Source organism: Rana temporaria, chromosome 1 (genome assembly GCF_905171775.1).
Source record: "Rana temporaria chromosome 1, aRanTem1.1, whole genome shotgun sequence".
Taxonomy (NCBI): Eukaryota; Metazoa; Chordata; class Amphibia; order Anura; family Ranidae; genus Rana; species Rana temporaria.
In genome coordinates, this window is record NC_053489.1 from 231,856,264 (window position 1) to 231,874,052 (window position 17,789).

A 17,789-nucleotide genomic window follows, 5' to 3' on the forward strand; every position below is an offset into this window, starting at 1 on the left:
CAAATGTAGCATATATCAAAAATTCCACTTGTTAACAAAATACCATAAAAAATTTGATTTTTTCGTCATACTTACCTGTAAAATCCTTTTCCTTGAGTACATCAAGGGACATAGAGCTAGGCTAATATTCATTACCTACTGGGTTATACACCATCTCCAGGTGAATGGACACTGGTAGACAAAGTCTTAGGCAGGAAGTGATCCACTATATCACATTTTTAGACAGGAAGTGAATCCCTATATAACCCGTCCCATACAGGAAGTACTTCAGTTTTGTAGCAAGCACTGAATCCTCAAAAAGAGGGGAGAGACCTCTGTGTCCCGTGATATACTCAAAAAAAAAGTATTTTAAAGGTAAGTATGACAAAAAAATCCTATTTTCTTTATCATACATCACGAGACACAGAGTTAGGCTAGTATTCATTACCTACTGGGACGTCCCAAAGCAATAGCCTTGAGGGGGGGGAGAAACCCTGCCAAAAAATAGACATCATACGTTATACGGCAGCCCGCAGTACACTGCGGCCGAATACTCGGCTGCTCAAACACCCCACCTGATAACATTTTGTGAACACATGCACTGGCGACCAGGTAGTAGCCTTACAAATCTGAGCCATAGATAATTGATGGCGAAAAGTCCAGGAGGTTCCTACACCCCTGGTCGGATGTGCTCTCACTCTAAAGGGAGGAGCCTTATGTTTTAGACCATAGGTCTGAAATGACCAACTGACGGACCCAATTGGCAATGGAAGCTTTGCAAGCTGCCTACACCTTCTTGGGTCCGTCGAATAAAACAAAAAAGGAGTCTGATCCTCGGATCTCTGCAGACTTAGACAAATAAACTCTGCTTGCACTACACATCTACCCGAGGTGAGGGCCATCAGAAAGACAAGCTTGCGTGACAGCAAGACTAATGGAATTTCCTTGACAGGCTTAAACGGTTGTTTCTGTAACACAAACAGTACCAGGTTTAAGTCCCAAGGACACATAGGTGCCCCCTGAATAAAGGTTAGAATCAGTGAATGGGAGGCTAAGAAACTTTGGAAGAATACTTACAAGGCTGAAATCTGACCCCTGATTCTACTCAAAGCCAATCTGATTTACACAGTTGACTGTAGAAAATATAAAACTCTCCCAATCACGTATTTCTGAGGATGCCATTTTCTGGCTTTACACAAAGCAATATAAGTCTTTCAACCTTATGATAGATCTTTCTAGTGACCACTTTCCTAGTATTCACTAGGGTGGACACCACTGGTCCTGAGATGCCATGATCCTTCAGCGTCCTGGCTTCAATAGCCATGCTGTCAAATTTAGAGACTGTAAATTGGGGTGGAATATAGGACCTTGAGACAGTAGATCAGGGAGGTGCAGAAGTGTCCATGGCCCGTCTATTACCAATCTCACAATCTCTGGGAACCAGGGCCATCCAGGACCGTAGGGCTAGATGTACTGCCTGCAACTCCAGGATGTTGATGGGCAGGTTCTGTTCTGTCCTTGACCATTCTGAGCCGTCAGCCCCTCTAGGGTCACTCCCCAGCCCACGAGATTGGCGTCTGTTGTCAGTACTCTCCTAGATACTGGGAGGAAGGATCTTCCCTTTCGCAGTTTCTGATCCTGCAACCACCAGCTTAGGTTTAAGCGCGCCCGAGGAGATAAGAACATGGGATAATCCAGGGCTTGTCCCCTCCTGTTCCAAACCAGCAAGAGGTCTTGTTATATAGGTTTGGAATGAAACTGGTCATAGGGCATTGCCTTGAAGGAGGACACCATCCTTCCCAGAAAACTCATACAGAGCCGAATGGAGGGTTGTCTGGTGGCCCTTATCTGATGCACCTGATACTTCAGGGCAGAGATCCTGACGGGTGGCAAAAATACCCTTGTCTGGATCGTATCTAGATCAGACCTAAATACTTCAGACTTTGAGCTGGTCTTAAGGCTGACTTTTCAGTATTTTTTTAACCCAGCCCAAGCTTTCCAAATACCGCACTGTGCAGGCTATGTTCTGTTCTAGAGCCTGTAGTGAGCCTGTAGTGAGTCCAGGTACCCAAGACCAAGATCCCCTGGGCCATTAAAAGACCCAATACTGGTGCTAGGACCTTTGTGAACACCCGGGGAACTGTGGCAAGCCCGTAGGGCAGAGTCACAAACTGAAAATGACGTTCCACTACTGCAAATCAAAGGAACCTCTGATGTGGTTGAAAGATAGATACGTGTAAATACACGTCTTTGATATCGATGGGTGCTAGAAAGTCTGCAATCTGGAGCGAGGCTACTACTGGAGCAGACAGACACCATCTGAAAGGACTGAATTAATAAATACTGGTTCAGGGATTTTAGATCCAAAATGAGCCTTGTGTCCCTCGTTTGTTTTTTTAACCCTAAACAGGTTTGCATAAAAGCCTGCGCTGCTTTTGGATACAGGAACCTGTAAAATCACTCCCTGATGCACTAAATGATGTAGTGCCTGAAACAATAAGTTGGACATTAGAAACTTCTGGAGGTGGAACCCTTTGCTCTGTGGTGTCCAGGATTCCCCTATGCAGGGTTCAGTGGCCGAATGTCGCATTACAGGCAAAACCTTGCAGGATCCTTGCGTTTTCTAAACAAGGCTCAGGTACCATTTATCTAAGCATAAGAGCCTGTGTCAAATGGTTCCTATTAGTCAATCCCTTGATTAGTTTAAGAACCAGTTTGGGACTTAAGACCTGGAGCTATAGAGAGCTCAAACAAACACACCCATCCACCTTGCAGACACTGGTAAAAAACTGAAGTACTTGTATGGGAGGGGTCATATAGGGGATCACTTCCTGTCTAAGACTTTGTCTACCCGTGTCCATTCACCTAGAGATGGCGTATAACCCAGTAGGTAATGAATATTAGCCTTACTCTCGTCTCCTGATGCATGATAAAGAAACAGAATTTAAAATGAATTTGAGATCATGATGTATCCATTCCAAAAGGTACTGATATTTCATAGCCGATGCTTTTCCTGGAGATGGTCCACTTCCTCAAATGCAGTCAGTATCTTTGCATACAAAAGATTTAGATGAAATAACATACATTATCCAGGGGGAGTAGTATGTACATTTTGCTGGCATGGGTATCCTTTGTAAAGGCTTTAAGAGGCTACATACACCTTAATGTTTGGAAGTACGGACTGTGTTATGGATAGTCTTCCTGATTAGAGGTAGGCTTTAACCCTTTGTGTGATTTTGTTTGATGTGTATTTTTGTGGATGGGGTGAGATGAAAAAACATTTGTGATTCCTCTAATTTTGATAGACATATATTCTCTTTGGATGGATATTAAGTGACAACCAGCTAAGTCCCCGGATGGTTTGATAGTGATGACGGTTCCTGTATGTAATAGGGGGATGTTACCTTAAGGTATTTAAATACACTGGTTTTGTATACCATTGTAGTGTGTTCTTTTCCTTTTAGACCATGTGTAGGACCTTCTTTGGACATTTATAGTTGAAATGTTTGTGCTCACTGCCTAGTGGAAGGAAATTACTGTATCTTAGAGAAAAGGTAAAATAGGTTTTGTTAGTTGCAGTCACTATCTTGTATAGGAGAGAGTGGTGTTGGTTGGGGTGGTCTGCTGAGAGGTCCCAGTGGAGCCCAGATCTGGACAGGTTTCCCCACACTTAGACACTCCATCTGGTATTGCCATGGGTATGTAAAGGGATAATACAGACAGTAAAGAAATTAATTATTAATGTATGTTATTTCATGAAGCTTTGTTGTATACAAAGATGCTGACGGCTCCTGAGGAAGTGTACCATGTCCAGGAAATGCATTGGACTATGAAATATCACAACCTTTAAAATGGATAAAGCAGAATGTCAAATTTATTTAAAATTCTATGTTTTTATGGTATTTCGGCATTTTGTTAACAAGTGGAATTTTCTATATATGTTGCATTTGTAATAAAAAATTTGCATTTTATGTAAATGTTGTGCCTCTAACGTCTCATATTCACAACATATTTCTGGTTTACAAGTTTTGTACTAGATAAGTTACAGGTGAGCATAATCAGGTACATTTATCATAGGGCATATGGTACATTTATCATATGTGGGTTTCTTAATATTCAAATTAGATTTTGATGGCACCAGAGAGGCAGAAGGCAATAGGTTAGGCATTTTAGCATTCTTTTTTTTTTCACAAGAAAAGGCATTTTAGGATTCTTAAGAATTGCTTTTGTCAGGATTATATCCCAAAAGTGATTATCCTTCTTATAACAAAAACTATAACTGTAATTGCTGTGTGAAAATTTTAAAAAAAAGGTGATACAGGAAATTACACTAGAAAGAATGATATGAAGACTGATGACTTATATAAAGTACCTCAGTAAGTCTTTTCATCATAGTTATAAACCACACTTAAATATAAGGTCATTTTTGGAATTCTTTATATCCCAGATGGCAACATGGTTTATTCAGCACATGGGATGCTATGAATAGTATGAGAGGTGTTACAGCAGACCCAATACGGTGGGGTCCTGACAAGATGTCTCAGAATGCTTTTGGATCACTGTAGTCTGACTTGCTGGGCTCTTAGACCTCACGTGGTAAATGGAAGTGGAACAGGGGAGGTTTGAATCTGGAGGATGAAAATAATGATTCATAGTAACTACAAAGGAAAATGGAAAGTCAAATAAGGATAAATAAACAACAACGGTCCTTATCTAGATAACCTTTTCATTATTTGTAACTGTGTTCTGAATGGGATTTCAGCTCTGGATTATTACTTGGGCAAACTGTGCCACTGCAAGGTAAGGAAAGACAGCCAATAAGGGACATCACTGGACAATTGCAGGGAAAACCAAGACTTTCAACAGCGTGCATGGAAAGAACTTTACTGCAAACATGCTGATTAGATTACTTAACTATTTAGGTGGCACATAAGTCAGTTTTTCAGTACTAGAAATAAGACATTTGGTAACTAAACAAGTATAAAGCAAATTCATTTGGTAAATTCCTTATAAAAGACTTTGTGCATGGGGTAAAGCAATGGTTACGAGGCAAGCTCAAACACATTTTCTTCACAGTGCCACTTTGGAGCCTTTGATTCCTATTTATTTAAAATTCCTGATTTACTAAAATGCTCACTCATCTTAGTGAATGGTGTTGCGGGAGAGCCAAGCGAGAGATCGCACATGATGTCTTCAAAATTTCACCACGCTAGTGAGGAAATTCACTTTGCAAAGATACAATTTATCTTAACTTAATGAATACAGTGATTGGGTATTCTTTTCAAAGTACATTTTTAGTTTTCTATTCCTTTAGTAAATCAACCCCTACATCTATTGCATTTTATTTATAAAAACAAAGTACCATACTTCTCTACAATGAAACGTAGTCTTTAAGTCTGCACCATGTTTTGCTTTAGTTTTCCCTCAACTTATTATCAAAACTAGGCAAAACACTCTTGTGAACAGGAGCCTTTAAAACTGGCAGCGCTTTTCAGAAATACAATTTTCATGTGACAAACTGCATTTGCACACTTTTTTATAGCAAATTTTGCAATGTATCGAATAGACAGAGATAATGTCTATTGAAAAACCATCCTACTTAGGATTTGTAGCTTTCTTCCCACAATAAAAACACACATACTTGTAAACTAACAGGCTTCCACTAAGATCTGCCCTACCATTTATGCACATGTGTATAACTGAGGTAGAGGCATTGGGGTTTATTTACTAGGGCACAATTAGGCACACTTCTGCAGAGAAACCAATCAGCTTCCAGGTTATATTGCCAAACTTCATTGAACAAACCGAAGTTAGCATCAGATTTTGAGTGCTCCAGTTTTAGTAAATCTCCACCACTATGTTGTAATTTCCTTCTAGGGCTGAGACTAGTATAAAGGTCTCTGATATTTTACGCATACACAGTGAGAAATAAAAATCTCACATTTGAGTACAATATTATGAGTATTTTAAGAATTATTAGAAGAAAATAGTGTATGCTTAATAATAAAAGAAGGCTTTTATCAAGAAAATGGATCTAATAGCTTGGAATGTAAAAGAAAAAAAAACACATAGGGTAGCATTCAACTTACAACATAGTATTATAGAATGTATCTGAAAAGGTATCTTAGTAAAAATGCATGAAAAATACTTTTCATTACACAGGATAGCATTGCTAGACCCATACCAAACTCAGAATGACTCCCTGGGTAAATAATTCTGAAAACATAGTCTGTGGCTTCATCTTCTTCTTTGTCTGAGGTGGATTCTGAGGAACTCTGAGGACTTCGCTTTCTTAGCTTAGGGAACACTTTACCCTGTATAATTAACAGAAAATGCAAAAAATGTAAAGGAAGTTGATCTGATTATTTTTTTTTTACTTTTCAGGAAACAGACTTCAACATTTTATTTGTGTTACCTATACAAAATGGCTTAATGAATCTTTTGTTCCTGACTGCAAAGTTGCATTACAAGCCTGACTGCAAAATTGCGCCAAAATCGCAGTAAAAATAGCAGCAAAATCTCACGACTTTCAGGTCGCACAAGTGTGATACAGTCCAATAGTCTCAAACATTTCTAGAACTTAGCATGATCTTCAGAGATGCATTAATATAAAATTAATATGTACATCCTTAAAGTGGTTGTAAAGTCAGAAGGTTTTTTATCTTAATGCATTCTGTGCATTGAGATAAAAAAAAAGTTTGTGTGTAGCTCCTCCCTCCGCCCCCCTAATACTTACCCGAGCCCCATCTCGATCCAGCGAGCCATCCGGGACTTTGCCTCCTGATGGGATGAGATACAGCAGCGGCGCCTTGGGCTCCCACTGCTGTCAAAGTCAGTTAGCCAATGAGAAGAGAGAGGGAGTGGGGCCAAACCGTGGCTCCGTGTCTGAATGGACACACAGAGCTGCAGCTCGGCTTGGGTGCCGCCATAGAAAGCTGCTTGCTGTGGGGGCACTCGACAGGAGGGAGGGACCAGGAGGGTCGGCAGGGCTCGTGGGAAGAGGAGGATCCAGGCTGCTCTGTGTAAAACCAATGCACACAGCAGGTAAGTATAACATGTTTGTTATTTTTAAAGAATAAAAAACAAGACTTTAGTATCACTTTAAGAATACCTTTCCTCTTTGGGACCACAGCGGGGGATCAAGCTGGCCATGTGGAAGTAGACCGTTTTCCAAACAGGATAGAAACTGCAGGAGATGTCCACCACGAGGAAACCTGAGGGGAGGTCTTTGTATTCCGTCCTGACTTACCAGTACCACAGTGCCACCGCTGTCTACTGTTAATTGAAGAAGCAAACATAAGTTAGCCACAAGACTATTTCTGTATTTTAGTAGCAGGTGAACTATCAAGGGGATTTACTACTTTAAAGTATTTTTTCCCTTTGTATTGTACAGCTGCGACAGCTTCCTCTGTTGTAACCCACCCTGACAGAGTTAATTGTCAGCTTTAATTATTGATGCTGTATTAATTGTTTTCTATGTGTTCTACTCACACTGAAATGCAGCCTGGAGCTGCACTGCAGTAAACTGCAATAAGATGCATTATTGCTCACTGGAAAGGGTCGAATGTCACCATACAGCAGCTCAGTGTATTGTGTAATTTTTGTAAACTTCAGATAAAGTTTGTACAAGGAAAAAAATAATAAAAAAAAGAACTGTGTGATGTGCTGAACCATGCACAATACCACTCCAGGCTTATGTATGAGACTTAATTTTTATTTTCTCTTTTCACTATGGTTTTTAATATGTGAGTGTATGGCTACTTTTTGTATAGTACATTTTGTTACATATTGCTTAAGATTGCTTCTGGTTTGCATTTTTATTGATGTATTCATCCATGATTTGGGTTTAAGACCACTAGCCAGGTTTTTCTTTTTATTGGGAGGGAGGGGTGATTTGTTGGATACAAGTGGACTCCGAATTATCTTTATTATTTTGGCCTTGAGTCCACCTACTGTTCTGGTTTCTTCAACCTTAAAATACATTGATGTCTGAATGTCAGTCTGGAAGCATTGGGAGTTCCTAGGTAGGCTTATTTTCTTCCAAACTGCCCTAAGTAATGGACAAAGAGAGCCAGAGGGCCAACGCTGCGCTTAGAACCAATATGCAAAATTGTACCACAAAAAAACAAATGATTGATAGATATAAAAGAAAAAGCTCCCAAGGGTGGAGCCTCTGACGGTGACGTCATTAAGTTTTTCCTTCCGAGACAGTGGACAGGCTTTTTTGACACAGGAAGCGGAGCGACGCTTATGGAGACACTGCAATATCGATACAATCACATTGCATGATTCGCTGTATGTTGAACGGTTTCTATTGTAAGAGCAATACTTATGCTTTATTAAATTGATCCACATTTTTTGGACATATTACACTATGGGAGCTTTTTCTTTTATATTTCTGAGCAATATGATCCACGAGCTGGCGACGCTAGGAATCATCATCTAGAAGCTCTGAACACCATTTAGGTTTTGGGGAGACCGTTATATCCCTGTGCTGGGCAAGACTGTTGTGGCAATCATCGTCGTCTGGTAAACAGACTATCATACCACCTTGGGTGTGCGGAGCCAGACGCACCATACATATATTGTGTGTGAAGATCACATTCACTGCTCTATTTCTTATTTTCATGGATGGACTCTAAATAGACACTTATGAACTTTCTTATGTGATGGGACTTAGTTTTTCTTTTTCACTTTTCTTTTTCACTTTAACCAACATTCATTGTTTAATATTTATAATTAGCGCTGTATCCACTTTTTATATACTGCCCTAAGTAATGACCGCATTTGATGCAGAGTCTCCACGATTGAAAGAACTGAAATCCAATGATTGAAGGGGCAGGCCAGGCATAGTAAAAATGGGAATACAGTTGGGAATGAGAGAGTCAGCTTATACTGAACATCCTTCAGCCAAGAAATGAGCCTGTTCTGACAGGCTGCATCTTCTAACGAACCACAGTTTCAATTGTCAACTGAGCAAGACTAAAGGTACAGCTGGGGTTCTATCTCCCTAATACGCAGAAATCAAATAGCGAGTTTCTGTGGTCTTTGAAGGTACTATATCTTTTTAGTGGCTTCTGAATTTGTAAACATATTTAAATGTCTAAACCAAACCAACCAACTTTCTTTTGCCACAAGTAAAGCATTTTATTTTTAAAATACAAAGTTTGTACAAGATGCCTTCTATTTGCAAAGCATAAGAAGAAGTGGCTGCACCCCACAGTAATGATCCAAGATCCCTTATTGGGCATCCCAAGTAAAACCATAGGATCAGGTATTCCCAGTGTGTTTAATTAAAGCCGAGTTTGGCCCCTTCTTCCCATCCCTCCAAAAATCAAAAGTCTGCAGCTACAAATACTGTTGCTGCTGACTTTTACTATTAGGGCATCCTACCTGTCTAGGCATCCAGCAGTGTCCTCACAGGAGCCAGTTGCCTACTGCGCAGACGTGAATCGAGCTGCCCTCTGTAAATTGACCGGCTGTGGGGGGAAGGAGGAGGGTGGACCTCCAGCTCACTTCGTTGCAGCAAACTGAGCTGGAAGTGAGAGCAGATACCTGTCAAAACCCCCCAAAAGGTGCCAAATGTGGCAGCGGAGGGGGAGGCAGACAAGTGAAGCTTCCCCTTTTGGATGGAACTCCACTTTAAGCCAGATTTTCACACATCTGCTATTAGAATGGGGTGTGCCCTTCTGTGCAGTCTGTATAATCTGATCTCTATGTTAATTTTCGTATTTCACAGTACAGTTCTAGACTAAGCTGGATGGAGCAACTGCTATTCTTTTTTCCATATATTAACCGGTTTTAAAAAAACTTGAGTTTTATTACTGAACCTACTGCATGAATTAAACTATATATATATATATATATATATATATATATATATATATATATATATATATATATATATATATATATATATATATATATATATATATAAAACTATGCATTTTATTAAATGCCTCCTTAAAATCCCAATTACATTTGTTAACAATAAATATGACACATGTCTTTTAGACATACTTCACCTTAAATGCATAAATAAGATCATTATGATAAAACACAAAAACTTGAATATAGAAGTGACTGAGCTAGTGTGTACCTTGCTGGTGACAATGTAGATATACTATTTCTTCTAGACGAATAGTCATTGCATAGTCCCAATAAACACTAAAACAAAAACAAAGACAAGCGATAAAAAAATTACGGAGATTCTCACAAAACCAGGGTTAATGTTTTGGTGGTCATTTGAGTTTTATCCTCGTCCTTATATTTTTCAAAAAAAAAAAAAAATTCCCCTGATATTATGCATTTACGGTACTTTAATGTTTACTACCCAAAAGGTTACTGACAGGCTGAACACACATTTAATTTGGCACTGTATCTGATAATGAAAACAAGAAAAATTTTAGGCGTGCACAGGGAGAGTAGAATGAGAAAATGTTACAGGCTGTTCCAAAAAACAAAACTGGACATTTTGCTGAAGTAAGCATTAATAGAATAAAAGTCAAAATGAACAGACTGCATGTAATCTGCTCCAATCTTACAAACATTTGGCTAAACTCTGTACAGCTCATTTCTGCTAACGGATGTCTGCTGTGTGGTGCCATTCATTCTTAAACAAATAGTAAATGATGATTTTGTTTTCCAAAAACAATCCATACACAACAGCTACTCCTTGGCTATGTAATATATTCTTTATAAAATAGCTTTTTACTGTGTTTTTTTGCCTCATTTTAATGTTCTCTGGGTGCCCTCCAACCACACCTTTCCCTTCTCACTCCTGTTTGGTTGAATCCAGCCGTGCACTGCTCTATGTAGACTCCAAAACCCATAATCCCTAGTCCTTCTAGGGAGCGAGCAAGAGTGGGTAACTGCATTCCTACATGGAGATGTATGGAGCGGCCGTTCAGGTCCGCCGACAAAACTGATAGGAGGACCTAAACGGTCCGACTGTGTAAAAGGGGCCTAATGCAGAGAGTGCATTAAGTTAAAAAAAAAAACTTAAACCTTTAGAACCTCTTGAGGGGAATGTATCCAAATGATCAACATATCTCTTTGGAATGTCTTAATTAGTGAAGTCCAAAATTAACAATTAGGAACTGATGCAACTCCGGAGGCACTAAAATGTTCCTGTTACTTTACTTCCCCACAGTTTTAAAACAGACTGGTGTAAGGTGTTTCCCCAAAACTGATCCAAACGAACGAGTATGTGCTATGTGATTATGACATGCACATCACATCTGTCTGCAAAGAACTGTAGAATTTGTTGATGCCTTTGAATAAAGAAGTAATCTTCTTTATATTATTGGTTGTTCTTCAAATAGTAAATGTTATAACACTTTCATTGTCTGATTGTGTGAATCAGTCTTTAATGCCTGCAATGCATTCAACCATACGGATGTTGTCAACAACGTGGAACAAATGCAATAGGAGCCAAAGGGCTGCACACTTGAAAACTGCATCCACTTCATTGATAATCATTAAAACGCCATATACAGCAGGCACCGTGGGAGCAAGGAAACTTAGTCAATACATTTTGCAACTATATATATAAAACTTGAACTTAAAGTGGTTGTAAAGGCTGAAGGTTTTTTATCTTCATGTATTCTATGCATGAAGGTAAAAAACCTTTGGTGTGCAGCTCCCCTCTCAGCCTCCACCCCCCCTAATACTTACCCAAGCTTGATCTTTATCAATCGAGGCTCCCCCGGGTCTCTCGCTCCTCACTGGCTGAGATGCAGCAACAGGAGCCATTGACTTCTGCTGCTATCCAAGTCAGTGAGCCCATGGGGAGAGATGTGACAAAAGAGTCAACAGATACAATATAAAGGGACAAATAAAAGACAAAAAAAAACAAAAACATTACTCCATACTACAACAGCATTGGATCCATTAAATAAATAATAAAAAAAAAAAAAAAATATATATATATATATATATATACATACATATACAGTATATATATATATATATATATATATATATATATATATATATATATATATATATATATATATATGGTGACGGTATGCAAGGTGAGGTAATGGACAATCGTTTTATTTCACCTTGCATGTGTTCTGTTGTAAGAGACTAAAGCGGAATCCGGCCTGGGTTTTTCCAGCCTATGTGGCAGGCTTGGTTTCACTCCGGATGTTGTGGTCCACTTGAATCTACGCTCAGGTGGACTTTAACCACTTGAGATCCGCGCTATAGACGAAAGACGTCCACAGCACGGCTCTCAAGTGCCGGGTGGACGTCTTTGGACATCCTCTTGTTTACATTCCCTGTGCGCGCCGCTGGGGGCGCGCAGCAGGGAAACACTGTGCCCGGCGCATCGCTGGGAAGCCGATGCGTGTGCCTGGCGGCCACGATGTCCGCCAGGTACCCGCGATCGGCAGTGACAGCAGGGACGTGGAGCTCTGTGTGTAAACACAGAGCTCCACGTCCTGTCAGGGAGAGAGGAGACCGATCTGTGTCCCTTGTACATAGGGACACAGCATCGGTCACCTCCCCCAGTCAGTCCCCTCCCCCCACACAGTTAGAACACACCCAGGATACACATTTAACCCCTTCCTCACCCCTTAGTGTTAACCCCTTCACTGCCAGTCACATTTATACAGTAATTAGTGCATTTTTATAGCACTGATCGCTGTATAAATGTGAATGGTCCCAAAATTGTGTCAAAAGTGTCCGATACGTCCGCCGCAATATCGCAGGCCTGACAAAAAAAAAAATCGCAGATCGCCGGCATTACTAGTAAAAAAAAAACATCATAAATCTATCCCCTATTTTGTTGGCGTTATAACTTTTGTGCAAACCAATCAATATACGCGTATTGTGATTTTTTTAACAAAAATATGTAGAAGAATACGTATCGGCCCTTAACCGAGGGAATTTTTTTTTTAAATTGGGATATTATTATTATAACAAAAAGTAAAAAATATTGTGTTTTTTCTTAAAAATTTTCTGTCTTTTTATGTTTATAGCGCAAAAAATAAAAATCGCAGAGATGATCAAATACCACAAAAAAAATGATAAAAATATAATTTGGGTACAGTGTTATATGACCGAGCAATTGTCATTCAAAATGCGTCAGCGCTAAAAGCTGAAAATTGGTCTGGGCATGAAGGGGTTTTAAGTGCCCAGTAATGAAGTGGTTAAATGAGCAGGTGGAGAGCACAGGATAGCTCTGAAGCTCAGTTTCAGGGTCTTAGTGATCTTCTTATAGCCTAGGTCATCTTTATGTAGAGCAAGAAAAGTTATAATAAAATATTTACAAAAATGTAAGGGGAATATATATGTATGTTTGTGTGTATGTAGTTTGTGAACAAATAATGCAAAGGAGGGATTGGTCACAGCTGCTGCTAATGAATGTTCTGAGGATTCACCTTTTCAAAGAGTGGTTTCTCCTGTGTTCTGTAAGTCATGAATAAGCATTAGCAGCACAAACTGTGACTGTTTCCTTGCTCCCACTGTGCCTACTATTGCTGTAAATGGCATTCTAATGATTATCAAAAAAGTGCATGCAGTTTTCAAGTGTGCAGCCATTTGGATCCTATTGTATTTGTTGCACATGGCTGGATGAGCGGTGCTTAAACCTGAATACACTGGAGGTGGAAGGGTGTGTGTGGTGGACCCATCTGGAGCAGCAGCATACACATTGAGGCAGAAGCTATAATAATCTCAGTTCATTATGTTTTATTTTAATATTAAAATGTTTCTATGTTGTCTGCCTGAGTCAAAAAATGGCATAAAACATATAAAAATGTATAAAAATGTAACTACTTTTTTTTAATTTCCAGGGCATTAAGGACAGATTACTCATCAGTTATTCACACTTTTCAATTACCTTTTCACTTCAAGAAGAAAAACAAAAGGCCATTGAACAGTCAGGCATGTGCAACACAGAACTGTCATGATAACTTTTATTAAATATCTGTCCACAAGATTCAGTTTTGTACAGCTGCTACCTTAAAATGTAATTCAACTATTAAATTATCCCCCTACTGTTTGTAAATCACAATTTATCTCCCAATGTTTCCATTATAATGTTTTTTTCTCTTACAACTTTCAATTTTTTCATACACATTCCAAAGATTGAGTTCAGTGACCAACCAAACAAGCACAGGCAAAAAAAGCATAAATTAGTATAATAACCATTACCTCTTTACATGCTAACAGGGCTACCTGGTCTCTTTGTAGAATTGATTATAATACAGATTATACTAAACTGCAGTACTCCTGACCTGCAGTAGCATCCCACACACACACAAAACTACAGCAAGAGACACAACTACTACTCTGTTGCATCTTTTGAGAATTAGATGTTAAATGTAGATACCTGAGAACAGTTTACAAATGTTTGGGTACAGGTCATCTGTTTTGTAATTTTCAACTAGATATTTAGTGAAAAGGCTTTATGAAATAGGAACCTGCATTTATTTGATCATTTATGAGAAGTAACGTGCTACTTAGGAGCTTTGCTTGGAATATATACGCTTTAAAAAAGTAATATCGAAATGACGCCACATTACATTGGTTGGTGTTCTCACAAATCTGTCATGTTTCACAATTTAGACATTCCAGCTTCCAATGCCCTGTTAACATTTGAAACAAGTTCTGTCAGCATAAAGGCTGTAGAAAGTTCTGTCATGTACTTAGAAAAATGTATTTCATAAATACCCCATGCACAACAATTTAGACCCCTTTCACACTGGGTCGTTTTGCAGGCGCTATTGCTCTAAAAATAGCGCCTGCAAATCGACCCTAAACAGCCACTGCTGTGTCTCCAGTGTGAAAGCTCCGAGAGCTTTCACACTGGAGCGGTGCGCTAGCAGGACGGTAAAAAAAGTCCTGCTAGCTGCATCTTTGGAGCGGTGAAGGAGCAGTGTGTATACCGCTCTTCCACCACTCCTGCCCATTGAAATCAATGGGACACTGTGGCTATATGGTTTTTAACCCTTTCTCTGCCGCTAGCGGGGATAAAACTGCCCCACTAGTGGCCGAATATTGCCGCAAAATTGGCGGTAAAACGCCGCTAAAGATAGCAGCGCTTTACCGCCGCCCCCGCCCCAGTGTGAAAGGGGCCTCAGAGCATCAAATTCAGTCCAACGTTTTTTTCCCCCCATTTTGAGTTCACATAATATAAAGTTACCTTTTCTCATAGTCTAAATCCCCAACTGAGCCATTCATAAGCTGGTTCGGTGTCCATTTTAAGGTCATAGTATCTGCAGTTTGATGAAGAGATAAGTACCCTGGAATTGCTTCCATATCATCTCTCTAAACATAAGATGAAAAAGATAACGGTTAGGCAATTTTCCTTCTGAGCAAGAGCTACACCTACAACAAAGACTCAGACAACCATTTTGAAGTATATTAGAAATATCCATATTTCTAACATTTCTTGACTCAGTCCCTGTCATTGTTTCCCTAAGAACAAATGGGTGCCCATAATATAAACTTTTTTAAAAACAGATGTCCATTTTATTTTGTTTTGGATAAAAAAAGCTAACTTAACAGTTTTGCCATTTCTTGTATAGATGTCAAAGACAGGAAGTGGGGGAAGTCTCATGAAATGGTATCATAGACAAAAATAAAAAGATAACAGAAATTCTAACTCGAAAGCAACAAAAATAATTAAACTGTAGCACAGGTGAGATGGTTGCCATAGGAAATACCCATGCAACAATCGTTATCCTTTTCAGATAGTAAACAGACTCGCTTGTATCTTTAGTCAATGTATAAGATGCAAACGAAAATCTTACAAGGTCATGCTTGGCTTAACTATACTTTTTTTTTAAATCTGTAGCAAAAAAAAAAAAAAACAGCAAATTTAAAAACCGACAAGATTCATCCATCCAATGACCATTTCACTTGATATCTTCAAGCTTTCTCAAAGGTCCAATTGCCATGAGAAAAGCTTGCAGATAGCAAATGAAAAGATCATTGGCTGCATGGATTTTAGCAGTTCATAACATGCTGTTTTTCACCACGTATTAGATAAAGAAAAGTGTGTGCAGCCAAGAGTACCCTTGTAAAAATATATAGCTCCAAACTCTATAAATCCTAAAGAGAAATTGCCTAAAGTGTATTCATTACATTCAAGATATGAAATGGACTTACCAGTAAATTCCATATCTTGGAGTACAGTACAGGACACAGGTTTGATATTCATAGAAAAAAAACACACAAAAATAAAAAGCAATGCAATAAGGATGGTGTCACTTCTGAAATCTGACAAGTGGATTCTGGATGTTGGTTAATTTTGTTTAAGCATTTTCCAATGTTTGTTAATGATCTACTCCATTTCTCTGAATTTACCATAAAATTGTGTGATGAAGTTGATTACCTTTGCTCCATTCTCCTGTATAGTTTCTTTATTTGTTTTGGTGGATTGCATTAAGTAGGCCTCATCTATCAATCCCTTAGAAAATCCTGTGTCCAAGAACCAGTATCTGCCTTTGCTCTTGGTAATCCTCAACTTGAAGAGAAGGAAGCAAATGATTGGCTCTGCGTTCTGTGCTGACTTTTCATTATTCACCTCTGGTGTTTGCTCTGGGCAGCCATGTCTTCCCCACGCGGTAGCTGTTCCCGGTACGCTTCCACTCCTTGGATCACGCAGCAGATACAGTGGCCGGAGTCGCTGCTCTCATCTCCACTCTGGTATCGATCTTGGTTTTGACACAAGAGATCTAGGTATGCAATTCAAGCTGCTTGTCATTTCCATCTGTCAATGGCACACAAGAGCTCTAGCTTTGCCTTTACAGCCGCTTGTTGATTCCACCTCTTAGCGGCTCAAGCCATCCATTCGCCTGGGATGAAGGATTACACACTACCCTGACATGTCTATAAATTTCTTCACCATGTGAGTGCATCATCTTTATATGTTTTTATCACATTTCCACAATAAACCAGCATACTACACTATTTGGGGCTCTTGGCGCTTCTCCCCTTTTTTTCCCCATGTGCAGACATCGGCCTTCCCAGGACAGTCTGAACCCTCATAGTACCGGTCATCAAGTATGTATTTTTAAAAGACTATAAGACTGTACTCCGTGTCTTAGATTATAGTCAACTACTAGTTTTTTTTTATGTTTAGTTTCCTTTAGTTAACATTTGGTAATTAGTAGCAATATTGCATTGTATTTTGCTTGCCTCTGTGGACAGGATGAGAATATAACGTTTTACTCTGTCCTCCTGTGTTTTTAGTTGTGGGCCAGCTGTACACCATTTCATCTAGATTAGGAATGAGCACCCCGGACCATTTTGTAGCTAAAGGACGAGGCCACTTTTTGCGATTCGGCACTGCGTCGCTTTAACTGACAATTGCGCGGTCATGCAACGTGGCTCCCAAACAAAATTGGCGTCCTTTTTTTCCCACAAATAGAGCTTTCCTTTGGTGGTATTTGATCACCTCTGCGGTTTTTATTTTTTGCGCTATAAACAAAAATAGAGCGTCAATTTTGAAAAAAATGCAATATTTTTTTACTTTTTGCTATAATAAATATCCTATTTTTCCTCAGTTTAGGCCGATGCGTATTCTTCTACGTATTTATGGTAACAAAAATTGCAATGTTTAAGCGTTTATAGATCGGTTTGCGCAAAAGTTATAGCGTGTACAAAATAGGAGATAGTTTTATAGCATTTTTATTAATACATTTTTTTTACTAGTAATGGCGGTGATCTGCGATTTTTATTGTGACCGCGACATTATGGCGGACATATCGGACACTTTTGACACATTTTTGGGACCACTGTCATTTTCACAGCGATCAGTGCTATAATAATGCACTGGTTACTGTGAAAATGAC

General features: G+C 39.2%; 1 protein-coding gene across 2 annotated transcripts in view; it reads right to left on the bottom strand.

Moving 5' to 3' along the window:
- Positions 1–17,789, bottom strand: part of SGSM1 (small G protein signaling modulator 1) — a 270,220-nt gene that overhangs the window by 80,496 nt on the left and 171,935 nt on the right. The window contains exons 9-13 of one of the 2 annotated variants that reach the window (XM_040351463.1): positions 15,134–15,258; positions 10,079–10,146; positions 7,091–7,254; positions 6,164–6,293; positions 4,491–4,607 (exon numbers count right to left, since the gene is read on the bottom strand). In XM_040351463.1, coding sequence (XP_040207397.1) covers positions 4,491–4,607; positions 6,164–6,293; positions 7,091–7,254; positions 10,079–10,146; positions 15,134–15,258 — 604 coding nt within the window. The remainder of the gene's footprint in view (positions 1–4,490; positions 4,608–6,163; positions 6,294–7,090; positions 7,255–10,078; positions 10,147–15,133; positions 15,259–17,789) is intronic. The other variant, XM_040351471.1, reaches the window with a different exon arrangement.